The following is a 19,730-nucleotide window of genomic DNA, read 5'->3' as shown; positions in this document are numbered from 1 at the left end:
TTAAAAAAAAATATATATATATATATATAATTCAAGTCCTCGTTAAACATTTTTAACAATTTACATTCAAGTTACTTTAAAACAATTTTCAGAATTGAACTTACTAACTATGGATTCACTCTTCTAAGATAATTCTACTAAAATTAATCTTAGGAGATAATATAATCAATATTTCTTTATATATATATATATTAATGTATGTGAATGTTCTGAGTTTTTTAACAATGCAGTCTAGTATTTGTCAAGGCTATTGCTTTTTTCTGTGAATAATTTATTTCTACAGCTATTCTATCATATAGTATGTGTCAGCAATCTTCTTCATTAAAAGAAAGTTCAAAATTTTTTTTTTTTTAAGTTCACTGAAAAATGTGATTGATTTGTCTTGCACGATTCATCTATTTTGGAGTTTTGTGTTATGATTTTTTTAAACTGTCTTTGAATTATTTTAACAATGAGATTGTTGTTTAAAAATTAGAATTCTAAGATTTTTCTAATTATTTTGAGAATGAAATCAGTGTAAACATTGAAGGCTCCCACCTTATCAAAGAATGCCATTTTTTTAGTAGAATTTTTTTTTTCATATAGTAGAATGTGTTATATATATATATGTAAATAGAATGTTTAGTGCAGTTCAAAAAGGTTGCCTTTAAGCAAGGAGTGGAGGCCTTGTAAAATAACTGCCTAACCCTATTGGCCATTGGTTCTGAACACCCATTTGTTCAAATGAATTTTCCCATAAGATGGATATGTTAGTATTTAGAGAAAGCTGTGGGGGTTTTCCAGTTTTTTTAAAAATAAGTGAATTAGTAATGTCTTAATAATAAATAGTATAATTTTGGTAAAATTACTTGACGTTAAGTAGCATGAAAATTAGTTAAATTGTGAAATTTTGAAGTTTGTTGTGATTATGTGCAATAATCAATGGATGTCTTCAAAATTTCGATTATTTGTAATACTCTGTGAAAATTTTTAAAAGGCTTTGCCTAAACAAGTATCATTATAAGGATTTCAAACCTTAATTGTAACTCCAAATTTGATTCTTTTTCTCGATCTGGCTTCTTTTTAACTAAAAGTTTTTTTTCTTTAACCCTTCAATGCATGGTGATGCATATATGAATCATACCAATTTTTACTGAATTTAGCATTAAAAAAATTACAAAGCAGACAGTTTACTGAGCTGATTTTTATCTTAATATATCATATCAATATTTAGCTGTTCATTTCTCAAGTAAATGGCAGCATTAGTCTTTAGTTCATTAGTGGCAATTTAGCATTAAAAAAAATTACAAAGCAGACAGTTTACTGAGCTGATTTTTATCTTAATGTATCATATCAATGTTTAGCAGTTCGTTTCTCAAGTAAATGACAGCATAAAATTGTAGTCTTTAGTTCATTAGTGGCAAGAATACAGAATATATATATATTTTTTTTTTTTCTGTGGACAAGCTAGCTTTGTGTTATTCATAAATTTGATATTAGAGGCTTAAAAATTTTACTCTATATTTCTAAGGTATGTACTTCTCGTTTCTATGTTAAGATTTAACCACATACTTGTTTTAAAAGGAAATATTTCAATTTTTATGTTTGATTCATATATGCATCACTATGCATTTATGATTAGGCTTCATTCTACTATAGAGTGCAGTCTGATGCATATATGAATCAGGTTAAAATTTAGAGTGGATTTTTAATTATAAGACTTCATAATACCTTTTACTTCATGCTTATTTTTATATCATCAATACTCACTTGTAATTTGTATGCATTGCTGTTATTTAAATTATTGTTGTCATAAAATAATTTTGTCTTTAGTTATGTGGTATGCATATTGTTTGTTTGTACTGAAAATTCCTCTTTTTTATTATTAATTAATTAATTAATTTATTTATTTATTTATTTATTTATGTTCATTTACACAGTAATTGTTTTCAAACCATTTTGTATGTAGACTCGATGGATTTGCTCACAAGTTTGAGCTATACTCAGGCCAAGAAAATCTACCTCACAATTGCTTAGCAAATGAGGCAGAATTATGCGCCATCAGAAATGTTGTGATTAGACATTATACAGAGATTCCTCGAAATAAAAATTTCAAATTGTATTTCGACAACTTTTATACTTCAGTTGCCATAAAGAGATGTTTAGCTGATGGAGATATTCTTTAGTTTAAATATCACACTGAATAACAATCAAAAACAAAGTCCAACATTAAGAATCAGCATAATCAGAATTTTTAAAATTTAAAAAAATTTACACTGATTTTTAATGTTGGACTTTGTTTTGGGAGGATATTCTTTGTTTGAGAACTATGCATATAAACAGAATTTCAGGTTGCAAGCTCCGTACATACAAGAAAACTGAAGAAAGAGTCGAGGAGAACAAGCGCTGGATGCGTTGCTGAATGGTTTTCAACTGAAATATGTAATGTAGTGTGGGAAGACGATAAGAATGTACTCCTGTTTCTGGGAAAAACCCCACTGAGCAGATATCTAGATTTGACAGGGGAAAAACGAGACAGTTACTGTGGACTACCCAAATGTTGTCAGACGATACAACAAACATATGGGGAGGGGTGCAGATTTGCTGGACAGCCACATAGGAAGATACAAAATAAGTCTGAGGTCAAGAAAGTGGTATATGAGACTTTTTAGCACTTCCTTATATCTTGTGGTTCATAAATGCATAGCTGCTGTATAAAATAGTGTCTCTACAGGATGGAGCCAACCCCCAAGGATTTGCTAAATCTGGCTGCCTTTTGTATTGAGCTATCCATTGGATTGTGCAAAATTGGTAAAAGTTGTGTTTTTAAGCGTGGAAGACAGCGTGATCTTTTACAAAATGATTATAATGTTAAAAGACAGATAGACCCTGCATCAAACTGTAGAGGCATTAGGTTAATTGGAAAAGCTGGAGAGATGAAAAATTGGCAATCGCATTCGCCGGGAATCGAACCACGGACCTCTGGAATATTGGCACAGCGTGCAAAAACCACTACACCACGAAGGCACGCTAGGAAAGCGGGAGAAATACCTTATAAAACATTCCTCCAACCTGCATCAGACAGGATAAAATTCAACATGTTCCCATATGGAACGAAAATCGCACTCACTGTAAAATGCCGAATTGCAAATTTCCAAACATTTATTGGATGTGAAAAATGCACTGTAGCATTATGTCTAAATTAGGATAGAAATTGTTTTAAAATTTTTCATACATTATAAATTGCATAATAAATATACAGGTACAAAATATTTGATACGTTGCTGTTATTTAAATTTTCATCACAATTTTAATTTTTATAAAGTCTGAACATGATTAATTAGAATTAAGTTTCAATACAATTTTAATTAAAGTCAATATCTTCTAAAAATAATAAAAAATTAAGTATTTTATGCCAGTATTTAGTAATTATATTATTGTAAATGATTTTTTCATGTGATTTACATCTTAGTGCTAAATACATGACAATGCATATATGCATCAAACCTAAAAATTTAAAAATTAACCATTAAAATATGTTAAATATTTTTTAAAAATATAAAAAATCATGCATTGAAGTGTTAAATTATTATTGTAAAAAAATAACATAATGAATTTATTTGTTACCTTTGTAGAACAGTACAATATTTTTTAAATTCTATATAATAAGGAAAACAGCAGTCTGAATTTTCAGTATTATAATAATAATAATTAGCATTTTGTATATGATTATAATATACAAATTTCTAGCTGCACTAATTTAACAGTATTCATAAAAGCACTTATGTGAAATTTTAGAATCCAAAATATGATTTGAGTTTTGTTCCATTGGAAATGAACCTAATTCTAAGATGATAACTTTCACTTTTCATTTGACAGACTATGCAGTTAAGAAAACGGAAGTGAAAATAAATTTCTTGTGCGTGCTGATTGAAGCACGTACTATGAACAGACTAACGACTTTGAAATCACTGTAATGCTGATGTAATTTGGAACTTGATACGCTGTATCCTTGATATCACTCATCAAATCACTTTTAATATAAGCACTTTGCTGGATTAATTTTCGAAGGACTGTACATGATAGAATTCCCCCCCCACACACATCTGGATATTGAATAGATCAAGCAATGTTTTTATAGATGCAAAATAAAATAAAATTCGTTATCATAGCAAAGCTTCAATCCTTGTCATTCACACGTGTATTTGAATTTTGTAGATAAACTGCACTTTAAGGCAAGGCTCATTCTGCAAAGTTAGCATAACTTTTAGGCAGGGATTTCCAAGACAAATAAGGTCTTTGTCAACTAAACTGTGATAATATAATTTAGTTCGCTGCAGTATTTTTATATAAGATGAGTGATTCACTAGGGAAGACACTATGTTGCAGTTGTAAGTAGATTGAAATTAGAAGATCACTCAAAATATTGATTACATAGTAGAAGATGTCGGGAACTTTTGAAGAATCACAAAATCACTTGATGATCCAAATATATCTTTATTACTTGTTGATTACTGTATTAAATGGCACAGCACAATGTGGGTAATTTGCACCCCACAGTTTTGATGACACTTTACATTTTTAACACAAGCAGCCAAGCAAGAGGCATCATTCAGCTAAAAAGTGTAGGCAGAGAAAGAGTGTAGTTGAATAGCAACAGTATTTATAATAAAAATTTTTGTTAATCTGATTGGCTAAGAACCATACCCAGTGCAAAAGCTATGACTCAGCTTCAAAACCACTTTTAGAATAGAGAGGGAAAAGTGTCCAAACCAAAAGGAGGAATTAAGGGTCTATTTCTAATTAAAAGCAATAACCTAACTATTGCCTCTGATGATGATGATGCTAAAGGCATAGGTTTCTTATTTCATTCTTGATTTTGGCATGTGACCCCCCCCCCATTTCGTACAGTTTTACACTATACTTTTAGTATTTAGTTTCATGCCACAGGGCTCAAATTGTGTTGAAATGGTTCGAAGAGCATAAGGGTGGATTCCAGTTAATGTTCTGGCCACCTAACTTGCTGGATCTTAACACAATATAGCATCTTTAGGATGTCATGGAGTGACACCTCTGAGCTCGAACTCCACCACGCCGGAATATCTCAACTTTGCATGACCGCTGTTGAGACATTTGGTGCAACCTGATTCCAGTCATCTACCAAGAACTTGTAGCCTCCATACCAAGGCAAGCTGTAGCTGTTTTGTAAGCCAGCGGTCATGCAATGCGCTATTAAGTAGGTGGCCATAGTGTTTTGGCTCTTCAGTGTATATATATATACACACACACATACAAATTAGAAAAGAAATTAATAATTTGTTCTTGTTTTGGGTAGAATTTATATGTAAAAAGCAAATAAATAATATCCAAGAAGTAATTGCGCTTTATCAGCAAAAAAATTACTTTAAGTAAATTATATTAAATACTTCTTTACTCAATAGCATAGAAGTTTTAAAATATAAATTCATTGTTACTCAGATATGTAATATAATGTGAAAGAAAATTGATAGAGCTTGCAATAACTTCAGCATTTTTCACAAAAATTCTATCACAATACTCTTTTTAAGAGGTTTGTAATCCTATCACACCAAAGTACTGACGAAAAACTATACTAACGAAAAAGTCAATCTTAGCAACCTTAGTGTTTCACAAAAAACTTAAAATTTCTATTCAACCTTTAATAAATTTTCAAACTTTTATGCACTTCCCAAATTTTACAAAAATCCCATGAAATTTTGTTTCGTAGCCAATGGGACCAATAATTATAAAAAAGCAATTGATTTTTCATTAAAAAAAAAATTCTTGTTCCTTTTTCTGTCTGCCAAGATCACAATTTCTACTGGATTATCAAAAACAAGTGTAAAGTTATAGAAACCATCAAGGAAACTACATCAAACACATTAACTGTTTTGACTTCTCTACACTTTTATATTTATTTAAGTTTATGATAGTTTATTAAGATTATCCAACAGTTTTCCTGGTATTTTAAAATACATTGACTATCATTCTCCAATGCACCTTATTTTACGGTTTCATAAAATTTGGTAATGAGATTTTCCAGCAAATAAATTGGAATATCTGTGGGTACTAATTTTTTTGCAGGCATCTGCAATTTTTATCTTTTATCAAACAAAATAATAAAATTCATGAAAATGGGGCAATTTTTTAAAAAATAGTTTAATATCCACTTTCCATTACATAGATGACATTATTTCTATTATGCTGGTCATCAAAATTAAATCGTAATGAGAAAAAATATGTGCGACCAGTGCCCTATGTTTATTTATGGGAATTAAGTACAGTTGAACACAAAAATGGACTTCCGTGCATATGTTATCTCCAGAAATATACAAATTTGATTATTCACAATGTGGTGTGCAATGGATGCATTTTGCAGTTCCAGTCTGAAGTGTTTTTTAAAGTGAATGTGGTTTCTGAGAGTAATCAGTATTTAGTAGCTATGGTTGACATTATCATTTAAGTGAAAGTCAAACGTGATGCATAATTGTTAGAATCGAGGGAGGTCAAGCACATAAAGGTCACCTAAAATTTGAGATCCCTCAAAGTGCCATATCAAGAGTTTGGAGATGCTTTTTAAACCTTGGATCAGTTAATAGAACAAGAACTGCATTCTATTGTTGTCAGCTCAAAGAAACCACGAAAAGATTACAATAGATTTGATTTTAACCTTCAAGCTTCAACAGAAATTTGAGAATTAGCTCTTCTACTCCTGCACAAAGGCTTAATGAGGTTGAACTGTATGTGAGAAAAACCTGTGGTTTCTGTCCAGTTTCCAGAGTGGCCCATTTAAACTGGTGTTGTTGCCGTTTACTGACGAATCCAGATATAGTCTGAACAGTGATTCTAGACAATTTTGATCTGGAGAGAAGAAGAAACATGCAACTTGCCTTCCCTTGTCCAGGAAGTATCCCATTTATGTGACTGCAGCTTAATGGTTTTTGGAGGAATCATGACAAATGGCCTCACTGAGCTGCATGTTTTTCAAGGAGGTTCTGTAATCACTCAGAGATCCATGTATGGGGATGAGGTATTGGACTGTTTAGGTTTGCTGTTGGCTGTGAGCTTTTGTTATGGGTGACAGTGCTCGGCCTCATCAAGCATATGTGGTGTCAGAATACCAGCAAACAGAAGATATCACTCAAATTGATTGGCCACCTTACTTATCCGACTGGAACCCAATTGAGCACGTGTGTGGTGTCTTAAGGTACTGAATTTCAGCTTGCCGAATTCCTTCCCGAACCCTCCAAGTGCAGAAGAATGCCTTAGATAAGTGGCTTGCAATTCCACAAGACTTGATAAACACTTTGGTAAAGTTAACGAAATCAAGATCTGAGTATGCATATCTGTCCAAGGTGACCATATTACAGAAATAATTTTTCCACTTAAGGTGACTTAATTTTTTATCATTTCCCAGTTTCCATAAATTTGGTTTTAATTTCAATATTTTGTGAATAGTCAACTGCATACTGAACTACTGCAACTGCATACTGCAAACTGAATAGGGCCAACCATAATCAACAGCATATTTATTTTCTTGACCTAAGTATTATGATTTACACCAAAATGAAATTTTTTTGACAAGGGGAGACATCCTCATTATTACATTAAATAGCTGGAATTCCAGTGTTTCAAAAATCTTCGTTGCCAATTCCTATCATCACCGAGGTTGAAAGAAATAAAAATATTTATACTGATTATCTGATTTGCATTCTGAAATTGAAACACTGCTTACAATATCCCAAATTATTTATTAATAAGCAGATTAAAAAACTTTGCTTTTATTGCATCTACTAAACAAAAATTGAAAGAAGCATGTAACTTAAACTCTCAGAGAGATTATTTATGGATGTGTAATTTTTGTAAATTAAAAAATTGGTAAATTTTGCATATTTGTAAAGTTTCACTGTGGTAGCTGATTTCTGTTAATAAGGCCAATAAAATATTCACTTCGGGTGAAGATTTCTGCTCCCTCCCCCCACTTAGTAGAATTTTCAATTTATTAATTACTGCAAATTTTGCTTTTAATATCATCCTCCATCATTTGCAATCATTTTTTTAGCATTTTTCAGAGTTTATTGATACTCCACATTTTTAAGAGAATGCTTTGTCTTTTCCAGTTGTTTAGATCGACATAGGGGATGGTGTTATGTGATTGTTTTCAATTAAACATCCCCCCCCCAGTTTGAAAATTGCATAGTGTCAGGAACATTGACCAGTCCTATCAATTAATTAGAACAGGAAATTTAATTATTTTTGTCCATCCCCTTGATGAGAGCAAAAGATTTGGTTTTTGTCTTTTTACTGGTTCTCAACTTTTTCTTTTGCATTTTTGTTCTAATTTGGGAAGCTGATTTTATTGTTTAAAGTAATTTAATTAGAATACGTACAGGAAGGCAAACTTCTAATTTTAATTTGCCATAGTTCCTTGACACTCCATTTTAGTTTCGCTACTTCTCCTTTCTGTCCTAAAAATAGCAACTGCTTATAATAAAGCTCTCTTAACTGCATTATTTTCAAATTAATCAATGTTATATGATCTTACATAATGCTGCTAAAGAAGGTGGTTACATAAATGCTTTAAAAAAATAAGATGTTATTCAGAACTGAAATGTTTTATTAATATCCAATTCAAATAACGCGAACCGTAACTTTTTGTTCTCTCATTAGCTTTCTTTTGAATGCATCAGACATTCCTACCTTACTTCTTATCCTGCTTACTTTATTGGTACTTATCCAGCTAAGATGTTGTCATTTACATCCCTATTTCATCAGCTCTTATGTAAGAAGACCCAAAATGTGAAGAAGATTTGCTGAAAATTGTGCCCATTGTAATGAATGATTCATAATGGTTATGTGATTCTCATGAAATAATTTGTTAAGAAATAAAGTTAGTCATGATGACAGCTTTTGATTGCAGCTATGTAATTATGCATCTTAACATCACTGCCATTTATGGCATGGTTTTGATCAGCCATGATCAAAGGTATCTGTGTATTCTCTTATCCTAAATCATTATGCAGACACACACTTGTAAGGGAAAATATAGTAACTTTAAAAAGAGTACAACATAAATCAGTAAAATTTCGTAAATTTTCTTATTAGTGATTGATCTTTAGGTCTTTCAAATCAGTGATGGGTTATTTAATGGGCTTCATATTATAGATTGTGATAAAAAGTGTAATTTATTTATATTAAAGTCAAAATCAATGCTAACAGTTAGTCACCAACTAACAATGAATTCAAAAGCATTTTTCAAAGTATAAAAGTATGTCAAGTATTGAAAACAGCAAAGCAAGTTTTCAAGTTTGAGGTAACAAAGAAATTATTTGTGCTGTAGATTCAGAGAACAATAAAAACTGGGATGATGAATGATGTTGAAGATGACAATCATATGGAAATGGATAATGTGAAAATTAGCCACGTTGAAATCTCATGCAAAAGTTTCGTAATTTTTAGAGCATTTTCTTTTTGTTTCTCCTTTGGATTTTTTGTTATTAGAAATATGATATTATCATCAGCTGGGACAAAAAGAGCTATATATTAAAAATAATAATATTTGCTCTTAAAAATGCATGTAAGAAATCTGATAAAATTTCACAAATTACATAAATTTTAGCAGTTTGTTAATTGCCCTTTTTTTTTTTTTTTTTTTTTTTTAAAATCTTCATCATGAAATAAAGTCTTGTGTCATTATTTATTAAATTGGACAGAAAAAACTTTATTTACTAGTAAAACAATTTCTTAATATTACCTGTGTTTTTGGATGTTGTTATGGCTTATCTCATTTGTTTGGCCTAATTAGAACAAATCCACAAATTTTATTGTGGCAAGGACTAAAGACTGCGTCTTTCATTGATATGGGCCTTGAGCACTGTATTAGTGACAGCATGACCACTTCCATCTCAAGTTCGACGAAGAGCACCCAGTGTCCCAGCCTTCTTCTAACACCAAAGCACTCTTGAGGACTTTTGACTCACCATGTACAAGGGGTGATCAAATGTAAAGGTACGAAACGACACAGTGGGTACAAATGTAGACTTTATTCAAAATATACACCATAGGCCTGAGCACAACAATCCCACTGATAAACAAGCCGCAGGATTCCTTGTTCCCAGAATTCCTGTGGCGTCTCCCACTTGAACTTGGCCAGTTCCATATGTGTGACTCTAGAGACGTGTGGACACGCATTATCATGGAGCAGAACCACACCCTCCGTGAGCAGCCCTGGTCTTTTGTTCTTGATGGATCTGTGTAGGCATCGGAGTGTCTCACAGTACACATCGTAGTTAATAGTTTTTCTGTGTTCGAAGAATTCCACAAGTAGCGGACCTTGAACGTCGAAAAATACAGTGAGCAACACCTTGCTTGCTGACGGCACGGCTTTGAACTTTTTAGGGGAAGGTGACGATGCATGCTTCCACTGCTTGCTCTCCTGCTTTGTCTATGGCTCGTAGTGATGGCACCAGGTCTCATCACCTGTGACGATCCGCTCTATGAAAGCGAGGTCTTCCTGATACCGAAACAGATGTTGCAGTGCTAGCCACATAAGCAGTTCCTTTTGCTGGTCCGTGAGCTGCTTCGGAACCCAAGAGTCACACACCTTTTGATATCGCAACCTGTCATGAACAATTGTCCACACGGTTCCATAGCTGACATCCACCTTAACCGCCAACATTCGCAATGTGACACGCCGATCACTTCTCACTAGGTCGTCCACCTTGTCGATGAGATCGCTCATGATGACAGTGTTTGCCTGGCCTGGTCTCGGGTCTTCACCCACCCTCTCACAGCCTGCACGAAAACGGGCACTCCATTTTCTGACAGACTTGTCAGAGACACATTTTTCCCCGTAAACTGTCACCATCTGGTGATGAATAGCTGCCGGTTTCTCACCTTCCGCTCTCAGAAGTCAGATAACACCTCGCTGCTCCTCAGTCGTCGAATTTTGCAATGCGAACACCATTCTGTCCTCGTACGGACTGCCACATCGTTTGGGCGGCGCTTTTGATGAGAGCCTCTGCTCTCTCCTGCGCATGCGAGCGCCCACCCATGCTTTGATCCCACTGAGAGACTCCAATCGCATCCCAAGATGTATCGCTACGTTCTGTCATGGCGGAATATGCAAATATTTAACTGTTACGTTTTTACATCGTTTCGTACCTTTTCATTTGATCACCCCTTGTATTTTAAGTGTACAGATACTATTTTCTATACAAAATCTGTGTCTTTTCTAGAATTCAAATCTTAGCTCAACAAACAACACAGCAGCCAGGAGCCATTAACCACTGTACTGGCATTTTAGATGGTGGCACTTATGGTGCCACTTTGAGATGTTAACAATACTCTTGTACACTAACTTTTAGAATTTTGGTAAACAATTTTGGAATATCCTGTTGGAAAAAAAATTGACTAGATTTAAAGTTCTGTTTCTATTAACCGGTCAGTGATGAGAAGTAAATATAGTCCAAATTATCTCGGATAATCAAAGCTGTACTGTGCTTCTGTAAATTCACAAAATATAATTTTCTTTAAAGGTAGGGAAGAAGAAATTTTCAAAGAGAATATTTAGTTTTAAATAATTATTGTTGCCCCTTAGTTAAAATATATTTTCTTTCCAGGTGCTATTTGGAATAAATTTCAAATACTTTTAACGAATTGTTTAAAAGCTAACCTCTTACTTATTTATATTTGCGGTAATAATAAAACATTTAAATAACCGTCTGCCAATAAATGACGGTACTGTGTATTTTTTGAAAAATGCCTTTTTGATGTTGGCAGCAATGAGATTTTAATTCTAAAGATTGTAACAGTCATTTGTGTTTCTAGTTTTTGTATATTTGTGCATGACAAATATTTCTATTAATTTGAGTGTTTATATATTGTGTTAGTTCAAAATGAACTATCCACATATATTAGAAAAATCACACTAAACATTAAATAACATCCTCAGTGATTTAAATAAATATTTTTGATATTTTTATCACAATTTCATTGATGTTTAAGTTCTAGGAACTTCTAATTCTGGAAAATATTGCTTTCTATTAGTATGTATATTTTTTCATGCAGAAAAGAAAAACGCCACCAAGAACAAAACAAAAGGCAGTTCAGCTCAAAACAGATATTTATTCCGAGGTAATTATTAAGCATTTTTATTTCACAAATTTTAAATAATTATACAATCTGACTTCATAATAAAGTCATTTCGCATATAATGTTGCGTAGTTTCCTGTTTTCTTAAGTTTTACCAGAAGTTTCCTGGTCTTCTGCTTTTTAATTTTCTACTGAGAAAATGTTATTTAGAAGTTATAAACTGAAATTTATTGAATTAATGAAATTTTAATTTTGAAAATTCTAATCCCCACCTCTAGTGATTTTCATTGAAATTTTTCTTACTAAATTTTATTGGAACCTGAATTGTCTTAATCTGCTATAGACATTTGTAGAAATTTCAGGAAACTTCAGACACTGCTCAATCAGTTAACATTGCATTTAAATTATTTCACATCAAAATATTGTACATTATTAAGTTTATCCATATAATAATATGCACATTAATTTTATTTTCATTGTCTTTTAAAGTAGTTTGATAAGTCTTTCCCTACTCAGAATGTTTCTAGTGTAGAAGTCTTAGAAAATTGCAGAATGAAATTAGTCAAAGAACACAAAAATTTTGATTATCTAGTTAAATATTAGTATATTTTACAACAGAATGATACAGATACTTCTCACTTGGCATTCTGTCTGCTTAATTACTGCTTGCATTTATGACAAGTCGAGTCTCAGCCTGCAGTTTGGGGAATCCCCTTTTTCAGCTTGAGTGTCGGCTTGAGTGTGAGCTTTGTCAGCTTGAGTTTTCTCAGCTTGGCAACGAATGGTGATGTGCGCATTGATTGTACTATAGGCAAAGAACGTCTGTGTAAAGAAGGAAAGGCTCCATAGATGTAATGTAAACCAGTTTGTCTTCTACACCGCTAGAAAGAAGAGGGAAAATTTGCCAACGGATTTGGCAATGGAACCTGTTGGCGAGAATTCCTCCTTTGTGATGTACCAGACCAGGCTGAGATTTTCCTCCTCCGCCACATGTACAGGAAATTGAGGAACAGGGGTTAAGATGAATAAGAAAATTAGGTAAAGTTTCACATTCACTTGCTGTTGAACTTGCATTATCCATATCGCAGTTTGATGTCTGATTTTATATCCATCAATATGGAGGTGGAAAAAATTGATGCAAAAGCGAAGTTATAAAAACATTTAGCAGGAATAGCAGTAGAAGCTCCCTAAGGTTATATAGTGTGCAGACATTGAAGACAAAAGTTTTAAACTTAACCAATTTATTAACAATATATATAAAAATAAAAATACAATAAATAAATTTAATCAATATCAGAAACTTAAAGAGTGTAACATAATCATTGTCAAATTACACTTAGTTGACTATTCATTAACTCCAAGGGTTTTTCCCTTTAAAGAATATTACACTATTAATGATATAGTAAATATTTTACCTGATCTTTGAATACTGGCATTCAATATGCGAAAAACATATCACAGAACTGAAACTATGCTTTTAGTATGAATTTCACTTCACTATAAATAAGTCCATGCTTTTTGGTCAAGAAGGCACCTGAAAAATTAAACTAAACCTTAAGTGCACTTGAGCTGGCAAAAGCCGCTCACTGTAGTTAAACACAAGAAATCACAGCTTGGAAAAACATCGCCGCTACTCCTGAAAAAAACACCTGTATTGAAGATGCCGCCTCCATGAAAACAGGATGCCGCCCACGGCAGTTGCTCACCGGAAATCACAACTTGAGATAGATCACTGCCGAACCATAGAAACAGAATGCTGTCCACGGCAGTTGCTCACATTGTAACTGCCTTGCTACAATGAATCCAGGAAAAGTCATCTTGGACCGGAACCACGGAACTTATTGCTGGACGGCACGCATCGCAATATCGTCTTCCAATGAGGGCTGGAATGGCCACCAAGGAGCAATGAAACAGAAACCAGAAGGAATAAAACAGAGCGACGCAAGACACTTATACCTTAAGTAGACATGACGTCATCTCACGGCAACCAATCAGCTATCGGCACGACTCAGCTTTCCAGATGATGTAACATCAAGTTTCGATTTTGCATCTTAATTAAGCTGAAACAGTCCGTTCTTAATGCAAACAGTGGGCGTGAAAAAGAAGTAGAAGTAATTGCTATATCCGTCTAAAATAAGAACTAAACCTTATGTAAAAATTAGAATTATTTCAAGGAAGAGAGATGATGCAGAGAAAGGGTTACAGTAGGTCATATTTTCCAACAAATATCACACAAACACACACAGCTTTAAACTCTTGATAAACGTGACTATCGAACTTTGACATCAGCTTCGAGCTTTGGCACTTTTTGGCGACTGATGTTTCACGCATGTGCAGCTGTTTCCCTTTTTGTTCGAAGGGAGCCACTCCTGCTGCTGTGAAGTTTTCCTTCTTAACAATACATATTCTTTGCTATAGGCTTGTTATGCACTTTTTAGTCAGTTTCATTCTGACAACTAGTCAGTCACTGTGCAACCTCATTATTTTTTACATGTGTTTAACCTCAAAATAATATATATGTCAACAAAAAGAATAAATGTAACATCATCTGAAGAAACTGTTTAAAAACAAAGGCTATTAACCTTGAAATGAAAATAAAAATCATGCAAGACCATGAAGCTGGTAAAAATATTAAAGAAATAGCATGACTTGAAATTCCCGTATTCGACAATTTCAATAGTTATAAAAGGGATGATGTTAGAGTTCAGGAAATCATTGACAGGATTTAAAGCCACGATAACTAAACAGCGAAAAGCTCTTATTCATGAAATGGTGAAATTATTGCTGGTCTGATGATCTTGAGAACCAGGTGAAAAATAATATGCCAGTAAGCCTTTTAATAATTCAAATTGAGGCATACAGTATCTTCGAGACATTGAAAGTAAAAAATCGGCAATATCATTTCGAGCAAGCCATGGATGTTTTCAAAGGCTTAGGTGAAGCTTCAACCTCCTGAATCAGCTGCAAGCATGGATGTAGAAGCAGCAGAAAAATTTGTGACAAATTGAATGGAATAATTTAAAAAACAAGCTACTGCCCAGAACATATATTCAGTGTGGGTGAAACTAAGCTTTGCTGGTAAAATTGCCTGAAGGGTTCTATATGCACAAAGAAGCTAAGACATTGTCTGTTTCCAAGGCGTTTTAAAGATATCATCACATAGTTGGGAGGTAATGCCGCTGGTTTCAAGCCTTTCCTGATCTATAGCTAGCTCAGAAAACCCATGTGCATTAACCGTTTAATGACTGAATTTATATTCAAAATTATGCTGAAAATCCTGGAATTTTTTATAACATTTTTATTATTATTTATTAACAGATATAGCTCACTAGATGTTACTTTGTAAGCCGCCCCCCCCCCGGAAAAAAAATTCCGAGGAGGGGAACAAGATATTTATTATGGTTCATGACATTACCCGAGTTAACTTGGGCTTCAATGACCCCCCCCCCCCCCGAAAAAAACACTCAAGCCAAAAGTAATACAAAACTGTAGTCAAGGTAATAAATAATAGGTAATAAGAGCAAAGTAAGTAAAAATCAAGTAAATACATTTTATGATCTATAGATGTCATTGACAGTATGGTACAGTCTGAAACATGGTGTAACACATAGCAGCACATCACAGTCTGCAGCAGCGTGATAAGCTGGTAATCTGCATCAATTAACAAAACAAACTGAATTTATAGTTTATTTATAATGCGGCCACGTCACCAACTGCACCAGTTCAGGGTCATGGAGGAACCATTCACAAAAGCCACTGGGATCTTTCCCACGGCTAAAAAAAACATGTGCATGGCAAAGTATCGATGAACCAAACGCAAAAGTTGTTTGAACCCCTACCACAACTAAGAAACCAATGTGCAGGGCAGAGTGTCAATTGCCACTCGATGTTACGGTCAATGGCATTAAATATCCGTAAAATTTTCAGCGCCCGAGTTAACTAGGTTATTCATAGGAAAATCGAAACAGCGCCTATTTCCGAGCTAACTCGGATGTGGTTAAATGACGTTTATAGTTAAGCAATCTTAATTACTTATCTCATCCTTTATAATAAAGTATGGAGAGGAAAGACCATTTTCAAATGCCTGATTAAAAGCTGTCATTATCCTAATTATTAAGTCAAGAAAAAAACAAAAAAGTCCATCCAATTCTTGTCCAGTTGCCCTAACTAGCTGCTTATGTAAAATCCTGGAGAAAATTATCAATACTCATTAAGTCTACTATTGACAGGATTTGTATGGTCCTCAAAAGTTTGTGATTTCAACCAGTATCAGGAAAAAGTCCTTAATTTTACTCATCTGGCGTTTCTGTCTGTTTTTTACAAATTCAGTTTTGGGTATAAATTAACACTTTTAAGGAATATGTTTTGGCAATTCATTGACAAATATGTATTTGATGAGTTGTTATCAAATTCATTCCTAATATAAGCAGAGTGATATTCCAGTTTCCTACCCCAGTTGAAACATAAACATTTCAAAATTATTTCTTTTTTGCAGATGAAGAGTTCACAAAATGTTATGTCAAAAAAACTTTTCCCTTTTCGGATATGAAATGTTTTGTCATGCGGTGCTAAATTTGACAAGTTATCAACATTTTGGCAATTTTAAGATCAGTTTGTGTTCAAAAGTTGTGTTTCAGCGATATGCAAATTTTTTCACAACTTTTTTTGAACATAATAACACTGATATATATCATTAAAAAATGATAATATATTAAAATTACATTTCAGAAATAGCATAAAAATAATGGATTTTTATTTCTTTCGTCATATTTTAAGGTGAGATTATTTTCCATTTTCCCAATTTAGGAATATTTTGATTGAGAAATAAACATGTTGATACATGCTAAAAAGCAATGTTTCTGATCATGAAAGCTCCCATGTTATTATTTCAGAATATTCAAATGTGTATCAGTTTTCTCTTTTGATTTTTTCAAAAATAAAAAATCTTCAGGCTTTTTTCTCATACAGAAGTGGTAAAGATGATTTTTATCTCAGGTTTTAGACCTTCCAGTTTGGATGGCTTAGATGCCAGCATTTATTGATCTACAGTTCAGTAAAAATGGGGCAAAAATGTCTTCATGGTATTAACACGTAATGGATGTGCTTTACAGTTTTTTTTTTGGGGGGGGGAGAATTTTTAGTGGACAGTGCAAAAATTATTTGAATTTTCTGCCTTTGTTTCTCGAAGACTTTTCCTTAACATATTTATCTTTCCTTTATTTTCTCTTTCTCTAGATATAAGCATGGAAAATTGCAAATGGTTCTAATTTTTACATATGTGCAGGTAACTGTAGAAAATAATTTTTTACTAATAAAGAAATTGAAAACTGACAATTTGAATGATTCATGTTATATGTATCAGTGTGCCATACAGAGGGCTGACACAATGCATTTTACTGGCCTTCGTGCAATCTCTGTGGGTCCCATATTCTGCTGCCTCCATAAATTCTAAAAGTTTTGCCATCCCTAAATTTTGTTAGTCAGTGCTCCATGAAATTCTTAAAATTTCTTATATACCAGCTTTGGCACCAGCCTTGGCTAGATATCATTTCATATTTATTCTTAAGTTATTAAAGAAATAAAATTAGAAGTTTCTTCCACACCTTCTAAATACATGCAACAATAAAATAACAGAAATCCTTAATTAAATCAAAAATTCTAAAATGAAGGAGAAGCATATTAAGGAGGAAAATGATTGCATAAAAAAAGAGAAATTTGTTCTTCAAAGATATATTATTGAACATTAACAAATTAAGATGAAGGAGAAACTAGTAGGAGTATTATTATTATTAAAGACAAACTTAGAAAAAGTGCTAAAAAAAAGATGTTGCTATAAATTAGTTGCATGGAGAGACATCCCTTTCCTAGAGGTGTTAAATGCCTTGAACACTGCGTTGCCAGAGGAGTGGAACTTAATTTCTAGAACTCTGTTTAACAAGACCTTATTGCCAGCATGTGTGAACAAGTCAGGGGAGATCAATTTCATATTAAATTCATAAGTCTTATTTTTCCCAAGTTATTCTGTTCTTAAATTTTTTACTTGTTGCTAAATTCTCGAAATTCTGCCTCACTGGCTCCAGCGCCTGTCTTGACCTCATATCATTTCATGTTTATTTTCAATACTCATATTATTAAAGAAATAAAATTAGCAGTTCTATGCATTTTATGTGCAAGTTCTTACAGAAATCTTTAAGTCTGAGAATTCTATAATTCTCTTATACCTTCTGTAATTAACATGTTTTTGTAATAAGCAAAGAAATTCATGCTTTGTTAGTTGCTCCTTTTTTTTTTTTTTTTTTTGGAAAAAAACATATGAGATAAAAATGGGCTAATAACTCTTTCATTTTTCTTTGGCAGAGAGAAGCAAGAGAAAAATTTCAGAAACTGAAAGCATTAACAGAGATTATTTCAGCGAAGAAGGTATTTATAGTGGGTCAAACTGCTGGTTGAAGACCATCTGTTTTTATATTATTGAATTATTATTTTATGTTTTCTCCGTGCGCCATTAGATCATCACATGGCTTTTAAAAATTTATATATATATATATATATATAAACTTGTCAAAAGTTGAGCCATCCTATTCCTTGACAATATTTTAGTTTTCATAAGTTTATATTTTGCTGTCAAAGATTTTGCAGACAGCTTGTCACCTTTGTTCAGCTGGAACTTAAGTGATTCCTATTTTTCCATTTCTTTCTCTTCCCTTACTTTCACTCTGCTTGGTTTTGTCTTTGTTTGATTCATCTTTGATTATAATGTGGCAAGAATTATCATCTCTGGTTTCTATCTTTGGCAATGAAATTTTATTGTTAAGCATGATTCTCTAGATGTATGGTAATAATGATTTTAAGTCCTTTAAGGGGTTACATGGGTTTCATCCGAGTAAAAACGGCGTATTTTCAAGATTTTTTTTTCATATAATAAATGAAATATTTAATTCAATTTTTTTATTATCTTAAAGGTACATATTTAATAAACAATTTCTGAAATTTTTGAAAAAAAATATTAAAAACTCCACCATTGTGACGTCATACCAGGCGAGCCCTCCAAAAAAAGGTGCATTCGTGTTGACAGCAGAACTCCTAGCAGGATAATCTGAAGTGGAAAAAAAAAATCTGTGTTTTAGTTAAGGCTTCAAACTAGAAATTGGATGAAAGGAAAAAAAAAAAATGAAAATTAAATGTTTGACAGCAGTTTTTACATAAAAATGCAAAATTCGATAAAAATTCCGTGACATTTTGGGAAAAAAAAGTTGTAATTGAAAAAAAAAAATCCTTCATCCAAGTCCTTGTAAATTGTATCTCGAAGACCTGTTTAAAATTTCATCGAGATTGGTGGAGTAGTCTTCGAGAAATCTTGACAATTTTACTTTAAAATACTTTAAAAACATAGTTTTGAGAAAAACACATTTAAAGTTTTGAGTGACCATAAAACAGGGGAAAAAAAATTTTTTTTTTTACTTACATTGAATTATCGATTCCTGGGCCATAAAGTAATGAACCTGCTGCAGCTGCAATGTCATCGGCTTCCTTTTGTTCCTGTCTATGACGAATCCTGGCTTCAAGAGTCTCGTTTGTAGATTTTTTCTCGGCGGCGCAGATACGGTTTTTGTCAGCATTTTGGGCATATTCATGGAAAT

The 19,730-nt window shown here is 32.8% G+C and overlaps 1 protein-coding gene across 4 annotated transcripts in view; it reads left to right on the top strand.

Moving 5' to 3' along the window:
• The window catches only part of LOC118204090 (uncharacterized), a 150,234-nt gene that overhangs the window by 106,243 nt on the left and 24,261 nt on the right, over positions 1 to 19,730 (top strand). For 2 of the 4 annotated variants that reach the window (XM_085820765.1, XM_085820774.1), the window contains exons 6-7: positions 12,067 to 12,132; positions 18,448 to 18,510. The exons of 1 other annotated variant lie outside the window; for it this stretch is intronic. In XM_085820765.1, coding sequence (XP_085676891.1) covers positions 12,067 to 12,132; positions 18,448 to 18,510 — 129 coding nt within the window. The remainder of the gene's footprint in view (positions 1 to 12,066; positions 12,133 to 18,447; positions 18,511 to 19,730) is intronic. One more of the 4 variants, XM_085820770.1, reaches the window with a different exon arrangement.

Source organism: Stegodyphus dumicola, chromosome 1 (assembly GCF_044657685.1).
Source record: "Stegodyphus dumicola isolate Sdum_Otavi_A_Nest chromosome 1, ASM4465768v1".
Classification (NCBI taxonomy): domain Eukaryota; kingdom Metazoa; phylum Arthropoda; class Arachnida; order Araneae; family Eresidae; genus Stegodyphus; species Stegodyphus dumicola.
The sequence above is the reverse complement of the archived record's forward strand: the minus strand, read 5'-3'. Positions and strand labels throughout refer to the sequence as shown.